The sequence below is a fragment of the Dermacentor variabilis genome, chromosome 4 (genome assembly GCF_050947875.1).
Source record: "Dermacentor variabilis isolate Ectoservices chromosome 4, ASM5094787v1, whole genome shotgun sequence".
Classification (NCBI taxonomy): Eukaryota; Metazoa; Arthropoda; class Arachnida; order Ixodida; family Ixodidae; genus Dermacentor; species Dermacentor variabilis.
This window is the reverse complement of record NC_134571.1, coordinates 84,427,129-84,449,613: the sequence shown is the minus strand read 5'-3', so window position 1 is coordinate 84,449,613 and position 22,485 is coordinate 84,427,129. Positions and strand designations below refer to the sequence as shown.

At 47.7% G+C, this 22,485-nt stretch overlaps 1 protein-coding gene across 2 annotated transcripts in view; it reads left to right on the top strand.

Annotated features, from left to right (window-relative positions):
- Positions 1 to 22,485, top strand: part of LOC142579452 (protein croquemort-like) — a 111,368-nt gene that overhangs the window by 43,555 nt on the left and 45,328 nt on the right. For both annotated transcript variants that reach the window (XM_075689629.1, XM_075689630.1), the window contains exons 2-3: positions 12,036 to 12,196; positions 18,083 to 18,224. In XM_075689629.1, the coding sequence (XP_075545744.1) occupies positions 12,036 to 12,196; positions 18,083 to 18,224 (303 nt within the window). The remainder of the gene's footprint in view (positions 1 to 12,035; positions 12,197 to 18,082; positions 18,225 to 22,485) is intronic.

Genomic DNA, 22,485 nt, shown 5'->3' with positions numbered 1-22,485 from the left:
GCTCCGAAAGGTCCTTCAATAAGCACTTTTGCTACCGGCAGACACACGCTATGAGCTTCCACGGCTTGCTTGATCCATGCGCCCTCGCCCGTGAACATATGGGGTTCTACGTAAGACGGGTGAACTACATCCATCGTAGCTGCGGAATCGCGAAGCACTCGGCACTCTTTCCCGTTCACGAGGAGGTCTCGCATGTAAGGCTCGAGAAGCTTCATGTTCTCGTCAGTGCTGCCTATTGAAAAGAACACAACTTTTGGTGTTGTTTCCGGACACTGCGCCGAAAAGTGACCCGGCTTCTGGCACGTATAACACAAGCGCGCTCGCCTCATCTCGAACCGCTTTCTGCGTTTGGCTGCCGCCGTCTCTTTACGTTTGGTCGGACTGCTTTCGCTCGCATCCGCACTACGCGTGTCCCCTTTAAATCTCATGGGCGTGAACCTTGGCCTCTCAGACTTGGAGCCAAATTCACCCTTTTGACCGTCCTTAGCTCCGCGAGCTCGACGCGTCACAAACTCCTCGGCTAGCTCAGCGGCTTTAGCCACCGTACAAACGTCTGGCCTATCCAAGACCCAGTATCGCACGTTCTCCGGTAACCGACTATAAAACTGTTCTAGCCCGAAGCACTGCAGAACTTTATCGTGGTCACCAAACGCTTTCTCTTCTTTGAGCCACTCCTGCATGTTCGACATAAGCCTATACGCAAACTCTGTATATGACTCACTTCTGCCTTTCTCATTTTCCCGAAACTTCCGACGGAACGCCTCCGCAGACAGCCGGTACTTTTTTAGCAGACTCGATTTTACTTTGTCGAAATCCTCTGCTTCCTCTCTATCCAAGCGAGCGACTACGTCGGCCGCCTCGCCGGGTAACAAAGTGAGCAAGCGCTGTGGCCACGTTTCCCGAGAGAACCCCTGCTTCTCGCACGTTCGCTCAAAGTTAACCAGGAACAAACCAATGTCCTCTCCAAGCTTAAACGGCCGCATCAGGTCAGTCATTTTGAACAATACGCGTTCTCCTGCACCGTGTGCCTGACTTCCATTACGAGCGCGTTCCATCTCTACCTCAAGACGCTTCATTTCCAAAGCGTGTTGACGGTCACGCTCTTGTTGCTCTCGCTCTTTCTGTTCTTTACGTTCACGCTCTTCTTTTTCTTTCTGTTCTTTACGTTCGCGCTCTTCTTTTTCTTTTTGCTCTTTAAGTTCGCGCTCCTGTCTTTTTGCAGTCTCCCTCTCTTCAATGGTCTCAAGGCATTCCGACAGCTCGTCATCCTCAGCCTCTAACTCAAGAATAGCCTTTATCAGTTCCGGTTTTCTTAGTTTGTCTGAGACATCCAGACCCAACTCTCTTGCAAGCTCCAACAATTTCGGTTTGCGCAACGACTTCAAATCCATGGCTGCTCTGAATGCTGCTTTCTCTACTGCTTACTATTGTCTTGCCGCAACTAACCCGGCAGCAACGACAACCACAATTACCAGCTCTGTTTCTAACACTAACAAAAGCCTGGCAAAGCTCAGAAGAAGAAAGTCCCGCACTCACCAAACCTCGCAGGCAGGAATTCCGCGCAGTCGTTCCGCTGCAGGCAACCAGTCGTCACACAGGGCTCGTTGCACTGCTCCCGGATCGTCGTTGAGCTGCTCAGCATACAGTCAACTGCATCTCTTTTCTGCTGGCCTCCGTTGTCGCGATCTCGCCGCTGGCAGACCGTTGTTTGGAGTCGTAGGCGATCTCACCGCTGCCAACCAGATGTTTGGATCGCGACACTGGAGCGATCGGATGGGAACTCGGCGCTGACGCCCGTGGTTGTACCTGGGTCGCAAGCCCCAAGGGTAGCGTTGGCCTGGCGGCCTGGGGTACAACTCGAAGCATCCGAAGGTCCCGGCAAAGCATGAGTCGACTGGTAACAACGAAACAACTTGTTTATTTTAACATCGCAAAGAGTTGGCGGTCAGGTTTGACCGAAGTAGAGAGACGGGAGAGCACTTCACTCAACAGAAGAAATCGGAGCCCTCCCTTTGGCGTCCGGGGGCAGCTGTTTTTATACTCTCGCAGTTGAGGGCAAGAAGGAACCCCTCAAAAGACGAGCACGTGAATGTACAATGGGCTAATGGTGACGCACACTGTCGTGGCGCTGCGCACGATCTCGAAGCACCCCGTCGTGGCGCTGCGCACGATCTCGTAGCACCCTGTCGTGGCGCTGCCGGTCGGACACAATGACTGTAACGAGAAGATGGTCCCTGCTTTGGCATCGCCTGTTTCGGGCACAATGACTGGAACGAGATCCCTGCTTTGGCATCGCCTGTTTCGGGCCCAATAACTGGAATGAGATCCCTGCTTTGGCATCGCCTGTTTCGGGCACAATGACTGGAACGAGATCCCTAGGCGGTCGCATCGCCGCAGACGCGCCTGGAAACACCTGGCGATGAGTGTTGCGGCGACGACGATCGGGCCAAAATGTCTGCCGCCCCGCCGCAGTCGCGCCGGCAAAACCACGTGTCGCAGGCGAAACGCAACACTAGGTAAACGTACTCCTGCACAGACTCTAGAGGCTGACTTGCGATCCTGAACTCTTGTTCTCTTGCCCAGTTATTTATCATTATTCCGCATATTAATCTTCAACCACACTCTTACACTCTCTTTGTTAAGGTCCTCAATAATTTCTTGTAATTCGTCTGCATTGTTGCTGAATCGAACAATGTCATCGGCAAACCGAAGGTTGCTGATGTATTCGCCGTCGATCCTTACTCCTAAACCTTCCCAATTTAATAGCTTGAATACTTCTTCCAAGCACACAGTGAATAGCATTGGAGAAATTGTGTCTCCTTGTCTGACCCGTTTCTTTATAGGTATCTTCCTACTTTTCTTGTGTAGAATTAAGGCGGCTGTGGAATCTCTGTAGGTATTTTCCCAGGGATTTACGTAAGCGGTCTGTACTCCTTGATTACGCAATGCCTCTATGACAGCTGGTATCTCTACTGAATCAAATGCTTTTTCGTAATCTACGAAAGCTATAAAGAGAGGCTTATTCTAGTCTGCAGATTTCTCGATAACCTGATTAATGACACGGATGTGATTAATTGTAAAGTATCCCTTCCTGAAGCCAGCCTGTTCCCTTGGTTGACTAAGGTCCCGTGTTGGCATTATTCTATTGGATATTATTTTGGTAAATATTGTATGTAATACTGGGAGTAAGCTAATGGGCCTATAATTTTTCAGTTCTGTAACGTCTCCCTTTTTCTGTATTAGTATAATGTTTGCATTCTTCCAGTGTTCTGGGATCCTTGCTGTCCATAGACACTTCGTATAGCGAGCCGCCAGTTTTCCTAGCATTATGTCTCCTCTATCTTTGATTAAATCGACTGTTATTCCATCCTCTCCTGCCGCTTTTTCCCGTGTCAAGTCTTGCAAGGCCCTTCTGACCACATCTCTAGTTATAGGAGGAATTGCTGTATCCTGTTCATTATTGTTTCGAATGGAGTACTCCTGAGTCTTTTGAGTACTGTACAGGTCAGTATAGAATTGTTCCGCTGCTTTTATTATACCTTCCAGATTGCTGATGATATTACCCTGCTTATCTTTCAGTGAATGGATCTTGGTTTGTCCTATGCCAAGTTTCCTTCTCACTGATTTCAGGCTGCGTCCGTTCTTTTACGGCTTCTTCAGTCTTTCTCACGTTATAATTTCGTATATCACTTATTTTCGCTTTGTTGATCAGTTTTGACAGTTCCGCGAATTCTATCTCTTATCTCTTGAGTTGGACACTTCCATTCTTTGTCGTTTCTTTATTAGGTCCTTTGTTACTTGGGAGAGCTTGCCTACTGGTTGCCTTGGTACCTTGCCTCCCACTTAACTGCTGCCTCTGAGGCTCGCCTCGTTACGATTTCATTCATTACCTCTATGTCAGCATCGTCATCTATCTGTTCCAAGGCTGCATAATTGTTTGCAAGTACCAGCCTAAATTTGTCTGCTTTTACCCTTACTGCCTCTAAGTTGACCTGTTTCTTCTTGACAAATTTTACTCTTTCTTTGTTCAAATTGAGGTGAATCCTAGCCCTCACTCACCTATAATCACTGCATTTTACCCTGCCTCTCACTTCTACATCCTGCCTTATGCTGGTATCGGTAGAAAGTATGAAACCAGTTTCATTTCTTGTTTCACCGTTAGGGCGTTTCCAGGTCCACTTTAAATTGCTACGTTTTCCGAAAAAGGTGTTCATTATTCTCAGTTTATTCCTTTCTGCGTATTCTACCAGCATCTCTCCTCTAGCGTTTCTAGAATCGACGCCGTAGTTGCCAATTGCCTGTACACCCGCCTGCTTTTTCCCCACTTTTGTATTGAAATCACCCATTATTACTATACACCGAGTTTGCACTTTTCTCATCGCTAATTCAACATCTTCATAAAATTGATCTACTTCCTCATCATCGTGACTGGATGTTGGAGCGTAGGCTTGTACTACCTTCAATCTATACCTCTTAATAAGTTTAATTACGACTACTGCTACCCTCTCGTTAATGCTGTAGAATTCGTCAATGTTGCCCGCTATGTCCTTATATATTTCAATCCTACCCTGTATTGCTTCTTATCTGGGAGACCTCTATAGCAGAGGACATGGCCGTTAGTCAGCACTATATAAGCCTCCCCAGTTCTTCTAATCTCGCTAAGGCCAATGATATCCCAAACTATGTCATTGTTTGGGATTGTCATTGTTTGGGAAAAGGTCGTAATTCACGTTTGTTGCTGTTGCATAGGTTAGCGTCAGTGCGCGTAGGTGTTATTGCGTTTTCTTTTCTCAGACGTGAAAGGGAGTTATTTCCGACCTTTCCATCAGTTTCCGCCAGCTGACCCCATCTGTGGCTTGCACTAAGAGGCTGGCCTACGATGAACTGAAGTGGGACTGCAAGTTTAGAGGGAACGTTAACATGATCGCTTTATGAAAGTATATAGGGAACGCAAAGCGGGAATTAGCTTTCAGTTTACTTTTTGTAGCTGTGGGAGATATTACAGGGGTATAAAACTAATTACAGCACTAAACACGTTACGCTTTTATTTTTTAGTTTTTTAATGGCTTTGAAGACGGTTTGGTGAGAACTGATTTCATATATTTTCGGAGGTAAACATGTAAGAGTGAATTGGCGCTGGCATCGACAGAGCTGTCGGATTCGCAATGGCTGTTGGATCTTCGCAGCGCACCCTCTAACGCGTCTGCAATCCGCACACGAAACGCCATCCATCACAGCAGCCTGGTAAACATCGTATGCGCGTATGAACAATTTGTGTCGCTCCCTTCCCGGTCGAGCGGTTGACTCATACTTGGAGTGACGCAGACAGACTGGGCACAAATAGATGAAGGAAGCGTCTTCAAAAGAAAACGAAATGTTCTTAGGCTGTTGGATGAGTTTAGCCGATGAAATCAATGGCGCAACATTTCGTAACGTGCAGGCCACGGAAACGTGTCCTGGGAAGTCGGGTTCTCTAATGGCTTCGTTTTCTTTCCTCATTTCATTACCTGCTTCTGCGGCCTTGGCACAAGACTGACGGCAGGCAGCTGCAGCGAACCAGCATGCCGATCTCGGCCTGTGTAAACAGTCGGCTGACGTCAATAAGGGAAGGAAGTGCGTGCCTGAATGTCGGCGTCGGGTCGGGAAATGAAATCTAAAAGGTATCGCGGCGTAATTTAAAAGTGGCAGGCGTACCTGACTGATACCCTGCATTTCCTTTCGATCCCGTTCCACTCCAACGATTACAGTGTTTAATTGTCTTCTTTCTCCTGCCTAAATCACTTCCTTGTTCTTTCTTTCTTTCTTTCTTTTTGTGGGAATTTAAGCCTCTATGGCTTAAGCCTTTTGCGTTTGTCTTTTCATACAGTGGTTGATACGACAGTTGGATTCAGTTATACACATGAACTTGAATTGAGTGAAAATGGAATTACGCACACTGAGAGAAATAGATAAAAAAAAACGAAATAAAAGAAAGAAATTGTTTGTGTTCACGGTCTTAACGCGGCTCCATTGTGGCTGATCGTAGACTTATGACATGCTAGTCGAGCTTCGATTTAACTTCAGTGCGTGGTTACAGCCCTGCTTGCCTGCAGCCAGAGCCTCTGGCTTTTTCCTCACAGGTGAACCAATCTTTTGCGAACTCGAATACGAGAACAAAAAAAAAAAAATGGAGGGGGATATTGCCGCGTGTTGCCGCCAGCATTCAACGATTCTTGGAAGCTCTTTCCTACATACGTGCCGTTTCGAGCACAAATTGTCGGCTGTTAGAGGGTGTGGTTATACTGCATACCATGCCGGAGATCGGCCTATAACCCCCGGGTATACCACCGGTGTATACCCCGCCGGATCGATTAATCGCGCGCGGTTCCCTCACCTAACTGCCGCCGTTGCGACACAGAATATCGAGAACCGTGCGCCACAGGCGAACTACGGGGACGCATTCTCAATCGTGTTTAACGCGCCTCAGTTCAACACTGAAGTTTCTGCACGCCTTGGTTACATATATAGGGTTCAACGTCCTTGGTTTTTATTTCCACCCAACATACGTTTCTCTTTTTATGAATATATCTTTTCTTCAAGTGAAATCTCACCGTCTTCTTTCAGCGGATATTTTTGCGCGTCGAGCTTATAGTTTTCTTTATTTCTTTCTTCTTTTTTTTTTCAGTGAATATCTGCTTCAATAATATTGTTGACGCTGAATCGTACTTTATTGCTATCCTGCTCTTCAACACTAGTTGCATCTAATACACAAAATAATGTTTCGATTCTCGAGGCACGCAGCGCGAAGAAAGAAAGAAAGAAAGAAAGAAAGAAAGAAAGAAAGAAAGAGAGAAAGAGAGAAATACAGTTTAGTACCATAGAGATGAATACGGACACAGCGTTCTCTTCATTTCTGTCATTTTCTCGCTCTGCTTGCCTCGAGAATGGAATGCATATTCCCCAGCACACCATCCTTGTAAGTTTTTCAGAAATAGTTTGGCAAAAGGCACGGCGCCATATGACGATGTGACTATGCAGGTATTACCAGTGGGTGCATCTGACATTGGAACACAAATAGAACGAGAGTTTGTAACATTACGCGGGTACGCAGCTCCAGCGATTAGTGCAGAGAAGAAATAAAAGACTGGGTAACACGGATAAGTGTGTCATTCCATGCTTCGCATGTGTCGCCCTTGTCTCCTGGAGTAACATTCTAGGCGCATGGCTGGAGGCGCACATCTCCAGCACCCCCCCAAAAAAGAAACAAAAAGTTTCCCTCACTCGGTTAATCTGGAGCTCTGCAGAAGGCGTCTCTCATATAGCTCCTGTGTGTCTTTGGGACATTGAACGCTCCCACCCTACACCAAATGCTTTCATTTCGTTCATTAATTTGTGGTCGTCCGCTCGTGACTTCAGGTGTAGTCATTTTGAATTCTCCTTGAATTTGACAATTGCATCGTTTTTTTTTTTTTGTGGTTGTGTGTCGACGAGAGCAGGAGGGAAGCTGGACCTGTTTTGAAGTGGCAGTATCCACATCTACGTCCGCGTCAAAAAAAGAAAAAGAAAATGTAATAAGCAGTTCATTGGTTTTGCAACCTCCATGGTACGCCAAAATCTTGCGGCGGTGTTGTCGTCGCGGTTGTCTGTCGTCGCGGTGGTTTGCCAAAGCGTCATCGCCACATGGGCACTTCTGCGTATCTGCTTCCTCCGCATACACGCGCGTCCACCGGGGGCTGCCGAGAATCAGACTAGCGGAGTTGCTCGCAGAAGCGATGACTACGGTGGTTAGATTTCCAGTGAACTTGCTGCATGGAACGCGCAGCTGAGCAAGTTCTCGAAGAAGCGCAGTTATGTAGCTCACACGGATTATGATGCACCTTTTGCACGCCGGCGCTCGTGTTTGGTGTGGGTGTGCACGGCGCCGGAATATTTATTGTACATGAAGCGCGCCAAATGTGCACAATATATATATATATATATATATATATATATATATATATATATATATATATATATATATATTGCAAGATGGGCTGGGTGGGAATCGAACCAGGGTCTCCGGAGTGTGAGACGGAGACGTTACGGAGACGGAGACGTTATATATATATATATAATTCATAAGCAACGCTTAGGAATTCTCGCCGCTGCTTTTTGTTTCAATTTCGGACACGTTTCGGTTAATGAGACACCTTTTGGACACCCGAATTTTAGCGCCGGGGAAACAGTCAACACTTCGGTTTCCTCACGGAAGCGCAGCATTTCTTCAACGCTGAAGTTTCAACAGTGCAGCAGCGTTTCGGTGCTCAAAACTGTTTGTTGGTAGCTTATGCAATGATCAATGGCCCAAGACATGCGCGTCGTGTATCAGAAGGCCAGCGCGCAGTTCACCGAAGTTCTCATCGGCGCACCTACTGTAGCTGCATAACATGCTCCAGGTAATGCTGGAAAGTACTACAGATACTGACTGACTGTTGCTTTAACTTTACATAAAGGCTTCCGGAGGCCGTCAACACAGAATTCCCATCACAAACCCGGCGAGCACAGGCATCGAAGGGCGCGCTGCCCCGTTTACTTTCGACGAGGGTTGCACGTGCTTCAAAGTTTTCCACGAATCCTCCGCGCAGCTCTGGTGAGGCGGCGTGACGGTACAGGGTCCTTGCAGAACTTTTGCTTGAACTACAGATCATCGTGAGGGGTGCTGTATATATGTTCAAACATGGCGAAAAAAAAGGCGGGCGCAATGCTACGGAGCTGCGGAGTGCATCAAGGGCTTGCCAGCAATGGTGTTGAAATAAAGTGAACATGAAACTAAACGGCAAACGACATTTAATCCGTAAAGATCGGCAGCTGGCGTTCGATCTGATTTTTCTTTTTCGTTTCGTCCAAGTCTTTCGTGTACATAGCTTGCCTTCTGTGGCTGTAGAGTGTAATCGGTACAAGCGAGCAGGCCCCGGCCTCACCACCGCTCTCGTTACGTTCACAGCGAACCGAGAGGATCTGAAAAATAAGGCACGGAATCAGCCACACTTTCTGTAGGGAATTGCTTGTCTCGAATAATCAAGAACAACCTCTCTTTCAAAATGGGATAAGGTAACGGGCGAGTGCTGCAGTCCTTGCCAGAGTGAAATTTTATTACTGTACCGCAAGGTCTGCAATGATACATAATTGGGTTTCTATGTCATAGCGAGCGTTCAGCGAAATTTTATCAGCGCTGTCCATCAACATTTTTATTCCTCTGTCTTAACTTACGTTAGGCTTGACGGCCGCAACTCTTTCTCTTTTACACCTGCGAAAGTTTCCATTTATTTGTAAAGTCAAACGTCTCCAAGGTCATCATCAAACCGCTTGTTTAGAGTCGGACCGGCTTGCTCCTTGGCACGCTACCTATAGCATCGTTCGAAAGGCTGCTGTGTATTTCATTGGTGCGAATACAACTTTGGTGTTTAAAAACAACAACAACGAAATGTTCTGTGCTAGTGACGCAGTCCTAATGAAGATAACTTTGACCGCACCTACGCAACTGGTCCAACCGCTTGGCGCGACAATGGCGATTGCTTGCTACCAGCTACGCAACTGTACTTCAGTTTCTAGCTTTTATCACTAAAACCTAGCGTTCTTGTGGAATCTACAGATAGCGTCCGCCAATTGAAGAGATAATATCGCGAGGTGTAAGTAAATATATACGGCGAGAATACATGCTATGTTGCCGCCGCCGCATTAGTGTGAAGGGCCAGCTACGCAAATGTATACATGCTCGTTATGATGGGTCCTAGATGGCCAACCCTCGGCTCCAGCATATCATATTATCGACAGCGGTAAATGGCTAGTGGGCGCGCACAACACAAACTTTATATATATATATATATATATATATATATATATATATATATATATATATATATATATATATATATATATATATATATGGTGTCACTGTTATACATATACATATAAACTTATATACGACGGCAATCTTTCGCCCGTGCATGCAAGATGCCTTAATCATGCCATGCGCCTTGTGCATAAAAACTGCGCACTGTGTCGGTTTTCACTCGTTGTGAACAACAAGGCTCCCGCTAAAACGTTAAAAGCGCTATCAAAGCTTTCTTTTTGTCGGTGTCCTGGCCTCCTTTCTTTTGACTATATAATATATACTTACGTAGTCCGTTACAGATTTCTTTTTCGTCTAATTATAAAGTTTCTTTATAGTGTCTTCGTGATTTTAGTTCCTATAGTTAGGCTGGTGGCGCTCGAATGGTGCGCTGATAAGATGTACCTAACTTTCCTATGTTCGAGTGCTTACAGGTTGCGAGCGTGCGTGAGTAGCAAGTGTATATAAAGCGCTAAGTATAATGGCCACACGCTTTCTGAAGCACCAGGTGAAAATGTGCGGAGGTGCGGGTGGGCGTGAACCATTGTTGCCGCGCGCATGCGCTCAAGCTGCCCCGAGACAGATGTACGCGTTCTTCTCCACTCGCCGCGAGGTCCGCGATCCAATTATACCCCCCGATGCGCACAGTGGTCGAGCCGTAATTCGTTTTCAACTGCTTGTGCGTACCAGGTAGCCAGAAAAACATACAGTCGCGCACGGGCGGTCGCCTGGCAACGGCGCCAACAGCGCTCTCGCTTTGCGGGTACAGCGCCCGAGAAGACAAAGGCGTCGAGAGCCGTCGGCTGTGTGGCTCAGCTGCGATAAACCCCAAGCGGAAGCGCAATAATTGTGCCGTGCCGACTCTACTTTTATGGTGCATTGCTTTATTTTTTGTATTTTTCAATCTATATATATATATATATATTTTGCGCTTCCCGCTTCCGTTTGCGTCTACGGGACCGTCAAATTTCTGTATACTTCCTAGTGGTGAGTGAGGACTTCGGGAATTCCCTGCGTGGCTACTACTGATGACGTGTGAGCTTGGGATTTGAGACAAAAGGAAGCGCGACACAAGAAGTCAAGGCGTGCACGGATTCGTATATATTGTGAGGAAGCGCACATTGACATCTCGGTGTAGGAATGTATACGTACCGGTATTGGGCGCTTCGTTCCGGATAGTTGATCGGATACAAAAATGCGCTTGTGCGCGTTGCCCTTCAGCGTCATTACTGCTTCAAAGAGTCCTTGTCTCCTGGTTGTTAGGTTGTCACAGAACTTGCCAGTAATAGTGGTTAAAAAAGAACGAGCTCATTATTTTTTATCTCGGGCAGGTTGCTCGATTACACATGTACTTCTTCGTTCGACGTGGGTGTTTTCATGTGTCACGTCAGTTCAGTCAATATAAACATACCATTGAGGGTTCGCTTATGCGTGGCTTGCGTTTTCGCTAATTGTATGTTTCATTATCGAGTGCGGGGCACTTTTGGAATTTTATGTGACATTTCCGAACGAACGCGGTGCTTTAGAACCGGCCAACGTCGGTGCAGTGTAAAGTGCAAATGTATGAGTCTTGCTTTCAGCGTCGTCACGGCAACCGCTTCCGCATATTGCGAAAAAAGAAAGTTATGAAGCCTGCAAGACTGTCTGGTCGGTATATACCTCGGAAGTGTCGGCAATGAGCTACGGATGACCAAGAGTGACATTCGTCGCGCAGATGGTCCAATGCAGTGGAGCAAATATTTAGTACCGAGGAACGCTAACAAGTCCATTGCGGTCGTAAGCAACAAGTGTGCTGATGTAACGTTTCTCGTGGAATAGTTAGGCAGTTTTTGGTCAGCGCATGGTTCTGCTTTGTATTTCGACGCTCATCTTCTCGGCCAAGCTGGTTCCTGTCAGGCTTCGGATTTCAGAATAGTTTTCTGTGGGCCAATTTGTAAAGAGAGGTGCTCTTTTTTAAGGGAATTGAAAAATGATCAAGAGCGAGGACGCTTCCTGCCTCTTTGAAAACTACAGTTATTGTTTTGTGACTGGAGCCAAAGCGAACTGTTCTCAACTACTAGAGCGATAAGCGAAAGGTCATTAAAGCGGGTGACCCCTCTTGCACGACACCTGCATTTGAACTTTCTTTTGTTGCTTGGTAAGCAGGTGATAGTGACCCGTCATTCTTTCTCTCGCGCCTACGCAGAACCTTGTGCTGGAACCCAGCAGTGAAGTGTACAGCAGTTGGCAGCGCGCGCCTGTACCCATCTACCTCAAGTACTACTTCTTCAACATGACCAATCCGGACGAGATTCTGGCTGGCACGGAGAAGGCCCGTCTGCAAGAGGTCGGACCCTACACATTCCTGTGAGTACCTCGGCTGAGCCATGCGCGAACCAAGCGCTGGCCAGCTGGAGCCGAACATCACAACAGGCACTTGTTAACGAGCAAAAAAAAAAAAAAAAAAAAAACATTTGCCTGGCAAGGTGTGCCAACGAGAAGCTTGCAGTCTTTGCTAACCATTTCGGAGTCACCTCGCGGCGGTTTTAGCTGCTGCCAAAATTCACTCGCCTAGCGACGGCTCCCTCCGAATAAGAGTAACTAATCTCGAGGGTTATGATCTTGCTGACTGCACGGGTCGGAAAAGATTGCAGAGCCGTAAACACGTCATGGACGCCACGTTTTTTTTAAATCACCCCTTAGGATCTTAACGCCTGTTCCTGTGGCAGGGGGGAGGAGAGGGGGGCTTGTCGCGCATCTATAGTGCTCCGAAAGGTCGGGAGGATGTGGAGCATTGTCCCACTTAATCTCCGGGGATTTAGAGTAACGAAAGTTTTTGAAGGACGTGAATACGAAGCCGGGCAACAGGTCAGGTCGCACGCAGTATAGTTTTCGAAGCTCTTGGCAACAAGTGAACTTGCGAGCTGTTGCTATGAGGTAGCATGTCGGGCGTGTGGTGGCTGGGCCTAACGAGTTTCTACAGTTTTCCTGAAGGTCTGCATCGCCCTCAATACAACCTATCTTTATTTCTCAACTGCAGCCAGCAACGACAGCAAAAAATTGCCGCGACCGTGTGCGTCCCCGCAAAGTCCAGTAATAACCGTCGTCGAAATGATATTTATTTGTGCAGTTAGTGCAGGGCAAAAAAAAAAAAAGACCTAGCTGTTGTTAGGATGAAACCGTCAGGACGTTAAGTAAGGTATCTGGTGGTGATATTGAATAATCGACCAACCATGGTGGCTCGCCGGCTATGACGAAGCGGCCACAGCGACGGCATTCGGATGAGGCCAGCCACGTTGCGATACGCTCCTGAGCCTGGGAAGCACAGTGATACATGCGCTTCCCCACCTGGTGTCAGATTCATAGGCCGAAGTACTGTTTGTTGGTACTTTCCGTAATCGTTTCGTACTCTACATTCCTCATAGTTTTCGTCCTACTCTATTTATGATCTGGGGCAGGCTAGCAAACCGCACGTTCCCTTACGTTCAACATCTCTGGCTTTCCTTTATGCACCTGGCCCCTCCCCCTGTGCCACCTCCTTCTCCCTATTTGCCTACGCATCGAGTCACGGCAGCTCCGTGCCATCTTCATGACGTAACCTTCGCCCGTATTCACAAAAATAGCACTTACGCAAGAATGTTCGTAAGAGAAAATGCTACCCTGTCCTGATGCTCAACATGATAGTTGCGAAGGCGACCAGTTAATAACAGACAGCACTTAAGAACGAAAAGCTTCGCGAATTCGACCCCTTGTGCATAATGTTAGCACAAATCATCTTTATAACTCTGCTGATTCTTTTACTGAAAGTCACACTGCTCACAGCACGCCGAAATATAGCCAGGCAAGATGTGAAACAAGAGTTTGTTCCCCTGCCGCTCCTTGGAAGTTTCGCGGTTTGTACTTGGCAGCTGCAAAATATGGTTTTGAATTCACGTAACTTGTCGTTCGCAAGAGCTCTTTATCATTGGGGGGTCGGGTCGCCTTCGTTAATAGTATGTGCAACATCACAATTCGCCGGAATTTTCTCTTACGAACAATTTGAGCATAAGTTGTTTTTGTGAATACTAGCCATGATTATTACTCGCACTGCTGTATAAATGTCAGGATCCCGCCGCATGAATTAATAAAAAGAAAAATCACCGCCCCTTCCAGTCCGTGAAGATGGTCGAACAGCGAAGCTGTGTTAGTTACACCGAGTGTTACACCATACGACGACGAGCCCGTTCGCGTGCCAACTCTCGCTGACGCTCGCGGTAGGCAGCTTCTTCCTCAGGTGTAGGCACTATACTCGTAGTTTTCCCCATAGTTGTAGCTGGGATGGAATGTGTGGAACCACTCATCCAAAGCTCCGTATACTGGTCGCAACGCCCACCACTGGATATGCGGGCGCTGCAATCGTTTTGACGATTGGTTGGATTGGTTTGACGATTGACGTGGCTATCAGCACTTCTTGCTGGCGCAAGTGCCGGCAGCCAGGACGCGCTCCTAGGGTGTGTTCCAGTTCTGACTAGCATCGGAGACAGTCTACGTAGACTCCTAATGAACAGCCGAGATATAGCTTCGAGGCGATGTAATGGAACGCGTTTGTAGCCACCTGGAAAATGTACGGAAGACGGTCCTGCGACCTGACGCCACCTCGCGGCCACAAGAAAAAAAGTTAAGAAAAGCACGCGTTATTTCTGTATTTTAAGTCTTTGCGCCTGCAAACCTATGAAAAACACGATTTAGCTTACATTAAAGGCGCAGGATAGCGTGTCTACGTTTTCTTGTGAGCGGACAACCTTCTTTTCGGCTTTCCAAGCTTCCTGCTCAGCCGCCGCCTTGTTTGGATAAAAAAGTAGCCTGCATCGTTTTTGACTTCAATGCTGTCTTCCCGAAGCTGTCTACTTTGACGTCTTCGTGAGAATTGGAAGGAGACTTAAGATGGCCGCTGTCCACTTGGCCGTCTAGATTGCAGTCTACGGCGAGTATTGGAACACAGCCCTAGTATCGCGTTTGGAATCGTGGGGCACTGTTCGTTGGCCGCAAACCGCCAGCATAGCATTTGTTTCTTCCGCGGCAGGGTGGAATCAATCGTCGATAAATTCGATGCCGATCTGGATGGATCGCCGAAAATGCACCGTGTGACAACCGTATAAGATTCGCGTTTAAAGGGACACTAAAAGTTAATATTAATTCAACGTGGACTGTTGAAATACCATCCCATAAACCTCGAAACGCTTGTTTCATGCGAAGAAGAGACTTATTTTAAGAGAAAATGCGTTCTGAAGTGTCCGCGTACCTCTAGCGCAGTTTAAATCGCCCGCCCTCCTATCGAGGAGTGGTGACGTCATGGTCTCATAGTGACGTTGCGCCGTCGGTGAGTGAAATGGCGCCCGTAGACTGCGCTACGCCTTTTCTGCGCAAAACGCAAACGCGCGGCAGAAACAGAGCCATGACAAAGCCGACAGCAGCGCCAAAGCGGAACTATGGTGGCTAGCGGAAAGGAAAGCAGCGCACGACGATAAGCTGGTTCTTTATTTTATGACGCCAACTTTGACGCTCGTTGCAATGGAAGACCCTGACAACAACACATTGGCTGCTGGGCTCGATTTCAGCGATTTAAGCACTGATTAACGTGACCTGCTGCTGAGGGCTCACGTTGCCGGCGTCGTTGCGTACTACTACGACGACAACTGTATGTCACGGCTGTACATATTCGCACATTTGTTGCTTTTCCTTCGTGAAAACCAAATGCCGCACTCACCGCCCCGGAATCGACCTGCAGTTCTTGCGCTTCGGAGAATGCAGGCAAGACCGAGAGAAGCGCTACGGGAAAGCATTGCTTTGAAAGGCACTCCACACGACTTCAGTAAGACGGCGTTGAACTCGTAATCGTCTGGACGAAAGTGCAGCGAGCGCACTATGTGATTTTTCGGCTCTTTGCCAACGCGCTGTGGCAGAGGTACGGCATGCACTTAACCACTTCGAACGGAGAGGTTCACTCGTTGGCACACAGTGATAAGTAACGTCGGATTCACCGCTGCAACTGCCCTTGGCCAAGTTCCGCGGACCGTTCGCGCATCCCATGACATCACATGGACGTGGCATTCTCGCTGCTTGTTCCAAATACAAGTTTCGCGAGCCAGCAGAACCAGCGCAGCACGACGCGATAACGAAACAACTGAAACTCCAAAGCGCGCGCGGCGCGAAGTCGAGCGCGCAGAGTCGAGCGAAAACGAAACCTTTCGACCAACCATACTACTGAAGGGTAACGTCAAAAAGTTATTTTCTTAGAATCGAACAGAAGTAGACAAGTAGCATTTCCTTCCGTCTTAGAACCTAATGAAATGTTCTTTTTAATACGAGTAGTTGAGTACTAGTGACATAAATTATGATGAGGAGTGCCTTCGTCATCGGGCTAGTACAGGAATGTCGCTGTGGGGGGGGGTCTCAAATTGTGTCATGCATTTACCTCAATTTCTCGGTTACCAAAGCACTGTTCGCGATTATATTGACGCCTTAGACGATCTAGAGCATCGCTTTATCCCTTTAACTTAACTTCATAGTAAACTTTAGTGTCCCTTTAAGATAGCATTCTCACGGGGGGAAAGGGGTCACTCCAACCCCTTTCCCCCTGTTGAGCTCTTCTGTTCCTCTGCGGCTAGGTCACGTGGCCCCTTTTTAGCGAAGTCCGACAACGACGGCACAGGGTCCCCATAAACAGCTTCTCGTAAAAGTAAGTGTAAGATGGCTCCTGCGGTGAGCTTGGAATGTGCTGCTAAAACAGCATTGCGAGAGGTTTTGCTTTGAAGAAACGGACAAGAACCGGAAACCTGGCCGTCAGCCGGGTCACTCGTTCTTCCGAACGGAAAATAAATTGAAATAAAGTTTACTCTGTTCTTCGCTGGGCACTGTAAGCCGCATACATGTTTTCTGTGTAGGTCCAACAAATATATCTGCGGATTAATTGCGTGTATACGACGTCGCCGTGCACATTGGAGCTTCCGGTGCAGTCTGATTGGCACTGACTCGGCGGGTCGTTGGTCGGGGGACAGCTGCATTCGGTGTGTGCTTTTCTTTTTTTCTTTTTTCCAGAGATCACACGAGGGGAGCAATGATAGCATGTGGCCTAAACGTGCTCGCACTTGTACACTCCTGCTCTAGCACTAAGTGTAACAATTCTCTTGGACAATTTTTTTTAGAGTCACGCAACTTCTCAGTTGAGGATTACGGGATTCCGTAACTGTGCATAGAATGAGAACAGTGTTGCAACGGCGGAGAAAAGGCGCCGGCGTATAGACCAAGTTGGCGACAAGCGCAGTGCCGCGCCTGATGCCGTCCGGTGGGCACTAACATATCATGGGGCGTGCACGGCCACAAGGAAAAGCTGTAGTATGGCGTCTCTTTCTTGGCTTATTTTGTTTCTTTTCTGCTGAATGCCACGACTATTGCAAGAATTCACAGCTACGTTTGCGAAATGTCTCGTGTTTTGCAATGTTTCAGTACTCGTCATGCGTCCATAGCATAGTGCGAGGTTCGCAGCCTTGCACGCCGATTTCATCAGTCCTTTGCAAATTACTGCTTCATATGGTGGTAGATTTAGCAGGAAAAGACACTCGGCGTTCTGTACTTATCAGCCAGACGTCGTCGTTAAGGAAAAGAAGCAGTTACGGAACACTGCTTCGTGCGACGAGAGACGTACTTCGAAACCATTACAGCGGGGCATTATGAAATTCCTTGCAGTTCATTGAGCGAAGTGCGGCTACATTGCACTGAAGCCCACAGCGGAGCACAAGTGGATTCGTTCGCGAAGGAATTTCAGTTTCGCCTCTCTTACGACATACCGCTGGTTAAGGACCTGTAGCTAAAAGGCATCGCCTACAGCTGATAGGACAACACGGACGGTGGAAGGTTGTTCTGAAAGTTTGCGCTTAGGAGGCAAGTATTTCGCTTCGTTAAATTCAACTAGAAGCGCACTTACGCAAACTGACCTTCATCTAACGCGAGACTGCTTTGTGACCCACATGTTACGAGCAACTAACCACAGCGGAGTTTACTCGTCCGAGCTCTCTGTGCCCGTAGCCGCATCCTGTGGCATTCGCCTTTGCTGTTGTCGTCGAGGCTTCTCGAGATTTTCCATCCACAACTTTGCGTTTACAGACAGACAGACAAAGAACTTTAATTACAAGGTCCTGAGAAGCTTTGCCCTAGGGCAGAGCTGCGGGCCGCTCTAGTTCTTTTTTTAAACCTTGCCAACGCTTGTTTGTGCAGCGAGACTCGAGAGAAGGTGAACATCACGTGGAACCCGAACGGCACGGTCTCGTACCGACAAGTGAAGCGCTACTACTTCCAGCCGGACATGACCAAGGGGTCGCTCGATGACGTAATTACCACCCTCAACATGCCCATGATCGTGAGTATACGAAAGTACTCGTTTTCTATCTTCCTCCATTCTGGTTGGGCACAGGACTTTCTGTAGGTATCGAGGAGACTGCTGGTAGCAGTAATTAACTTAGGGCAGTGAAACAACCACTAGAGTTTGGGGTTTCTTTCTCGCGTTCTCCCTGTCTCCTCTTTCAATCTTTTGTCATCTCTACCTTTGCGCTGCAGTCATTCCACCCCCTCATCTTCGAGGCAGCCAGTCGAAGTGACATAAACGTCCCGGGGTGTGAAGTAGACGTAGCGACGCTGCGTTGCAAATATACACGGGAGAAGTAAAACATTTTCTTGGGCCAGTTAGTTCATAACTGAGAAGAAAAAACAGTAGCGCGAAAAAAAAAATGAATAAAATGGACGGAGCGAGTACAGAGATCTGGCGTTTGGAGAAACGTTCGTTGCAATTCTTTATTTCCTCCAGTCTTCTGTTTCGAACTGCTGCTCCCGTCTAAATTCGTAAAGGTCTCAGCACGCGGATTGCTTCCAACTGTTGTCGATGGCCCTTGTCAACAACGTCAGAAAATCCATTAAACATTTGGATTACGGCACGTTACAGAAGCAGGCGTCGATTAGCCCTGATGTTCTGTTTCTCAACTAATCGGCGGCTTCAAGACCATTGCCAGGCTTGCCATTACGTAAGCAACGCGAAATCAGTCATACGTCGACCTCTGCTTTAGAACGCTTGTGCACTTTTTCTGCCCTATGAAACAGGTTTTCCTCACAGGCAAGATGGTTGTCAGGGCGGAGCGTTGTTCTTTCTTTTTCTTTCTTTTTTCCTTGGACGCTGTGATTTATAGACGGTACGAGAAAACCTACGCACTTTCGTTCGCCTTTCGTTGGGGGCTTGCGTGTCGGATAGAAAAAAAGAAGGAAGAAAAAAGTGCACAGAGATAAATGTAGATGACCCTTCTATAAAAAAAACTTTCATTCCTGAGGAATCATGTCGCAATCGGGCAGGTAACTCCGCCATCAAGTGGGCAATTCGGGCACTCGTTAAAATGAATCGGGAAGGAAAGTAAAAGACGAGAAGCTCAGTCAGCCGGTTGCACGGTCGTGACCTCGTGCAGAATCGTGGAAGAAGGCAGGCACTCCGTCGTGCTCTCGTCTTATCTCGTTCCGTCCGTATATAATCGTCCTCGGCCAAGTATACGTTCGGCGCGCGGGAACTTTTCCATTTAGTCTCCCCGAACCTTTTGCAGCGATTTTTAGGCTATTTGTATGGAAAAGGTTTTTTTTTTTACTCCGCTGGCTTAGAATATCCGCGCAGTGTCAGAAGGTGAGATGGGAGCGTCCCGCGTGCGTGCGTGTGTTCGTTCACTTTTCCTGTCTCGGCCTTGCAGTGAAAGGAGGCGGTGAACTCGAAAACACCATTTGAAAACGAAAAGCTAACAAGGAAGCGAGAAAACGACTGGATCGCGCGCCGGACAAACATGGTCTGAGCGGGCAATCCGCGGTCACTTTACCTGCAACCTTAAAAAAAAATTAAGCGATAAGAACAGACATTGGCATATAGGAACAAGGGTTCAGAGTCCAAATAAGAACGTAATTCCGGTAGAAGGAAAAAAAAAAGAAAAAAAAATGTCGGACGGCCGTTTGCCTCCAGCGGCGCCATCGCGCGTCTTACGAAGCTCCACATCTCTCTTTCTCGTGCTTTTTTCTTTCCTTCTTTCTTTCTTTCTTTCTTTCTTTTTTTCTTTCTGTTTTGTGTCAAGTTCTATACGCACTCGCGCCACGGTCAGGCCTGCGGCTGATGACGTCAGCAGGAAGTGTGCCGCGTATTCGGTTGAGGTATTTTGGGAGTCACGCGCAGGCTTCAACCTTGATTGTCGAAGTAAAGGAATGAAACTCAAAACATCTTCTTGCCATGTGTCTGCGCGGTTCGCTACTGGTGATGATGAAACCCGGTTATAAAACGCAATTCGTCGGCGTCTTTTAACTAAGAGTGTCTATGTGCGCGCAAGAAAACTCTTTAATGAAATGCAGAGAGGTTTGCTGGCATAGAAGGGGTCGCATACTATAGCTGCTGTAAGCTGCAAGGAAGTTTGGGAAGCGCCTCGAGCGGTATGCACTCGCGCGGCAATTTTACATGCATTTGCGGGATTCTTTCACGCTCGGTGAAATACTTTTATGTAGCACGTATTGAGCAACAGAAAGTTGTATCGCGAGTTTTTCATGTCGCTCTACAATTTTCTGATTGACACTTTTCATCTAATTATAATATTAAAGAATTTGATTGATTAATGAAAACTAATTATCCAGTTAAGCGCAGTGAAAAAAATAATAATTTAAGTATCACCAAGCGACGGCAAACAACATTACCTTGGTTCTGTGCAGCTGCGTGGCATTCGCATATATTTAAACTCCGGCTAAAGTTAGCTGGGACACCCTGTATATGGACGACGCAATTTCTGGTCACAACTGGAGACTGACATTCCTTGAGCGTATCCGTAGACGGCGCCCACGCACTCTCATCGCCGAAATGCGCATCAGTGTGCGCGTATAAATATGTCGGGAAATGATTGATTGGGAGGGATGGCGTCTAACGTTTCGAAGCAACACCTGGGCTGTGGAGGCGACGCCGAATAATGTTGATCGCTCGATGTTCTTCGGAGCGCATGCGACGGTATACACCGCCGTTTTTGCATTTCGCTTATTACATAGGGATGCGGTCGCCGAACCGGGAGTCGAACTCTCAACCTCGGGTAGCTTCAGCGAACATTATAAAGGCTGTAGCCGCTGGGTCGGGCGCTCGTTGAAAAATTGGCAAAACATTATTCGAAGGGCGTTTCTCGTGGACTTCCGCACGCTATACATACTGCATGGGCCGGAATCATACCGGCCTCCGTGGAAGTCACTGCACAGCCGTCCTCTTATTTCTTGGCGGTATTTACGTATACGCACGTGCATGTTGTTAGCCTTGATCGCCAAGGTAGCCGAAAGGAAAAAAAAGGCAGGAGCCGTCGGCGGATTCGTGCGCCAGTCAAGGGCGTTACGTCGTTGCTTTCGCCGTGGGTACGAAATTCGCCGGTCTGCCTAGCTGTCCGTGTACTCGGCAAGGCCCTCCTCGCTGTGACGACACGCTCCACCGAGCTTCGCCGATTGCGGAAGGCTGCGAAATGCACCAGAACTACCGTCGGAGCGCTGTTTTTAAGAACGTTGAGATGTTGTCGGGGTTCTGTGCTGTACACATCACCGAAAGCTTCGCGGTCACTTTTCAACGTCTTTTGCCTATCGCGGGGGAAGCGTGCGTCTGCCGCGCTTTCCCGGAAGAGATCCAGCACAGGGCAAGCGAGTATGTGAAAGCGCGTCAGATTTTAGTATTTTTCATGTTTTAGATATCAGCCTCTGTTGCGTGTCCTTTCTTGTGGCGAGTGTCTCCTGGAAGTGGTGGCAGCAATATATGAAAGAAAAATAAGAAAAATAGGAAGATAGAACTGGTTTCGAATACGCGCTGCAATGCGATCTGCAGTGCATGTGGTTTAACATCCTATGGCTACGAGCGAGACACCGTATAGCGAAAGGTTCCGTTACCGTAGGGAAAAGCTCGTTACACGAGCGTTTTCCTTTGCCGACAGAGAGAGATATATATATAGCAAAGAGAGGAAAGGCAGGGAGGTCAACCAGACGGGCGTCCGGTTTGCTACCCTACACTGGGGGAAGGGAAAGGGGCAACAGAAAGAGGAAAGCGGGATAGAGGTAACACTGTCTGTGCACGCAGCAAAGCGCCTGGAAATCAGTCAAGGCAAAGCAAGTGCTCCGTCGATACGTTAGGCTGCCGTCAATCTTAGTGGTTCATAGCTGGTGATGCACGTTGAAGAATTAAATGCAGTGCCATCTTTGAAACTAGAAGTAGAAAACTTTCGATGAAATATGTTCCCAGAACGCATGCATAGTCGGCACTCCGATTCAATCTATGCTTTATTTAGAGTCGTTGCCCTCGTCTTCAGTATGTACGCTTCTTTCTTCCGGCACCTGTCCCTGGTGCTCCGCGCGTCGACCTTGAAAGTCGTCTGCACTCGCTGTTCTCGTTCGTGTCATTCATGTCATTTTGTCGTCATTCATGTCGTTCGTGTCACTTGCGGCAGTGCTACAGTGGGGCTGCCGCTGCGTCTTACGGTTGCAGTGCTTTAAGCAATGACTCGTTCCTTACCGGTTTGCAATTAACGAGACCACAATGACGACGTACGACATTACACGCAACGGATCTTCGGCGTGACATAGCCCAGCGTCGGCGCGTC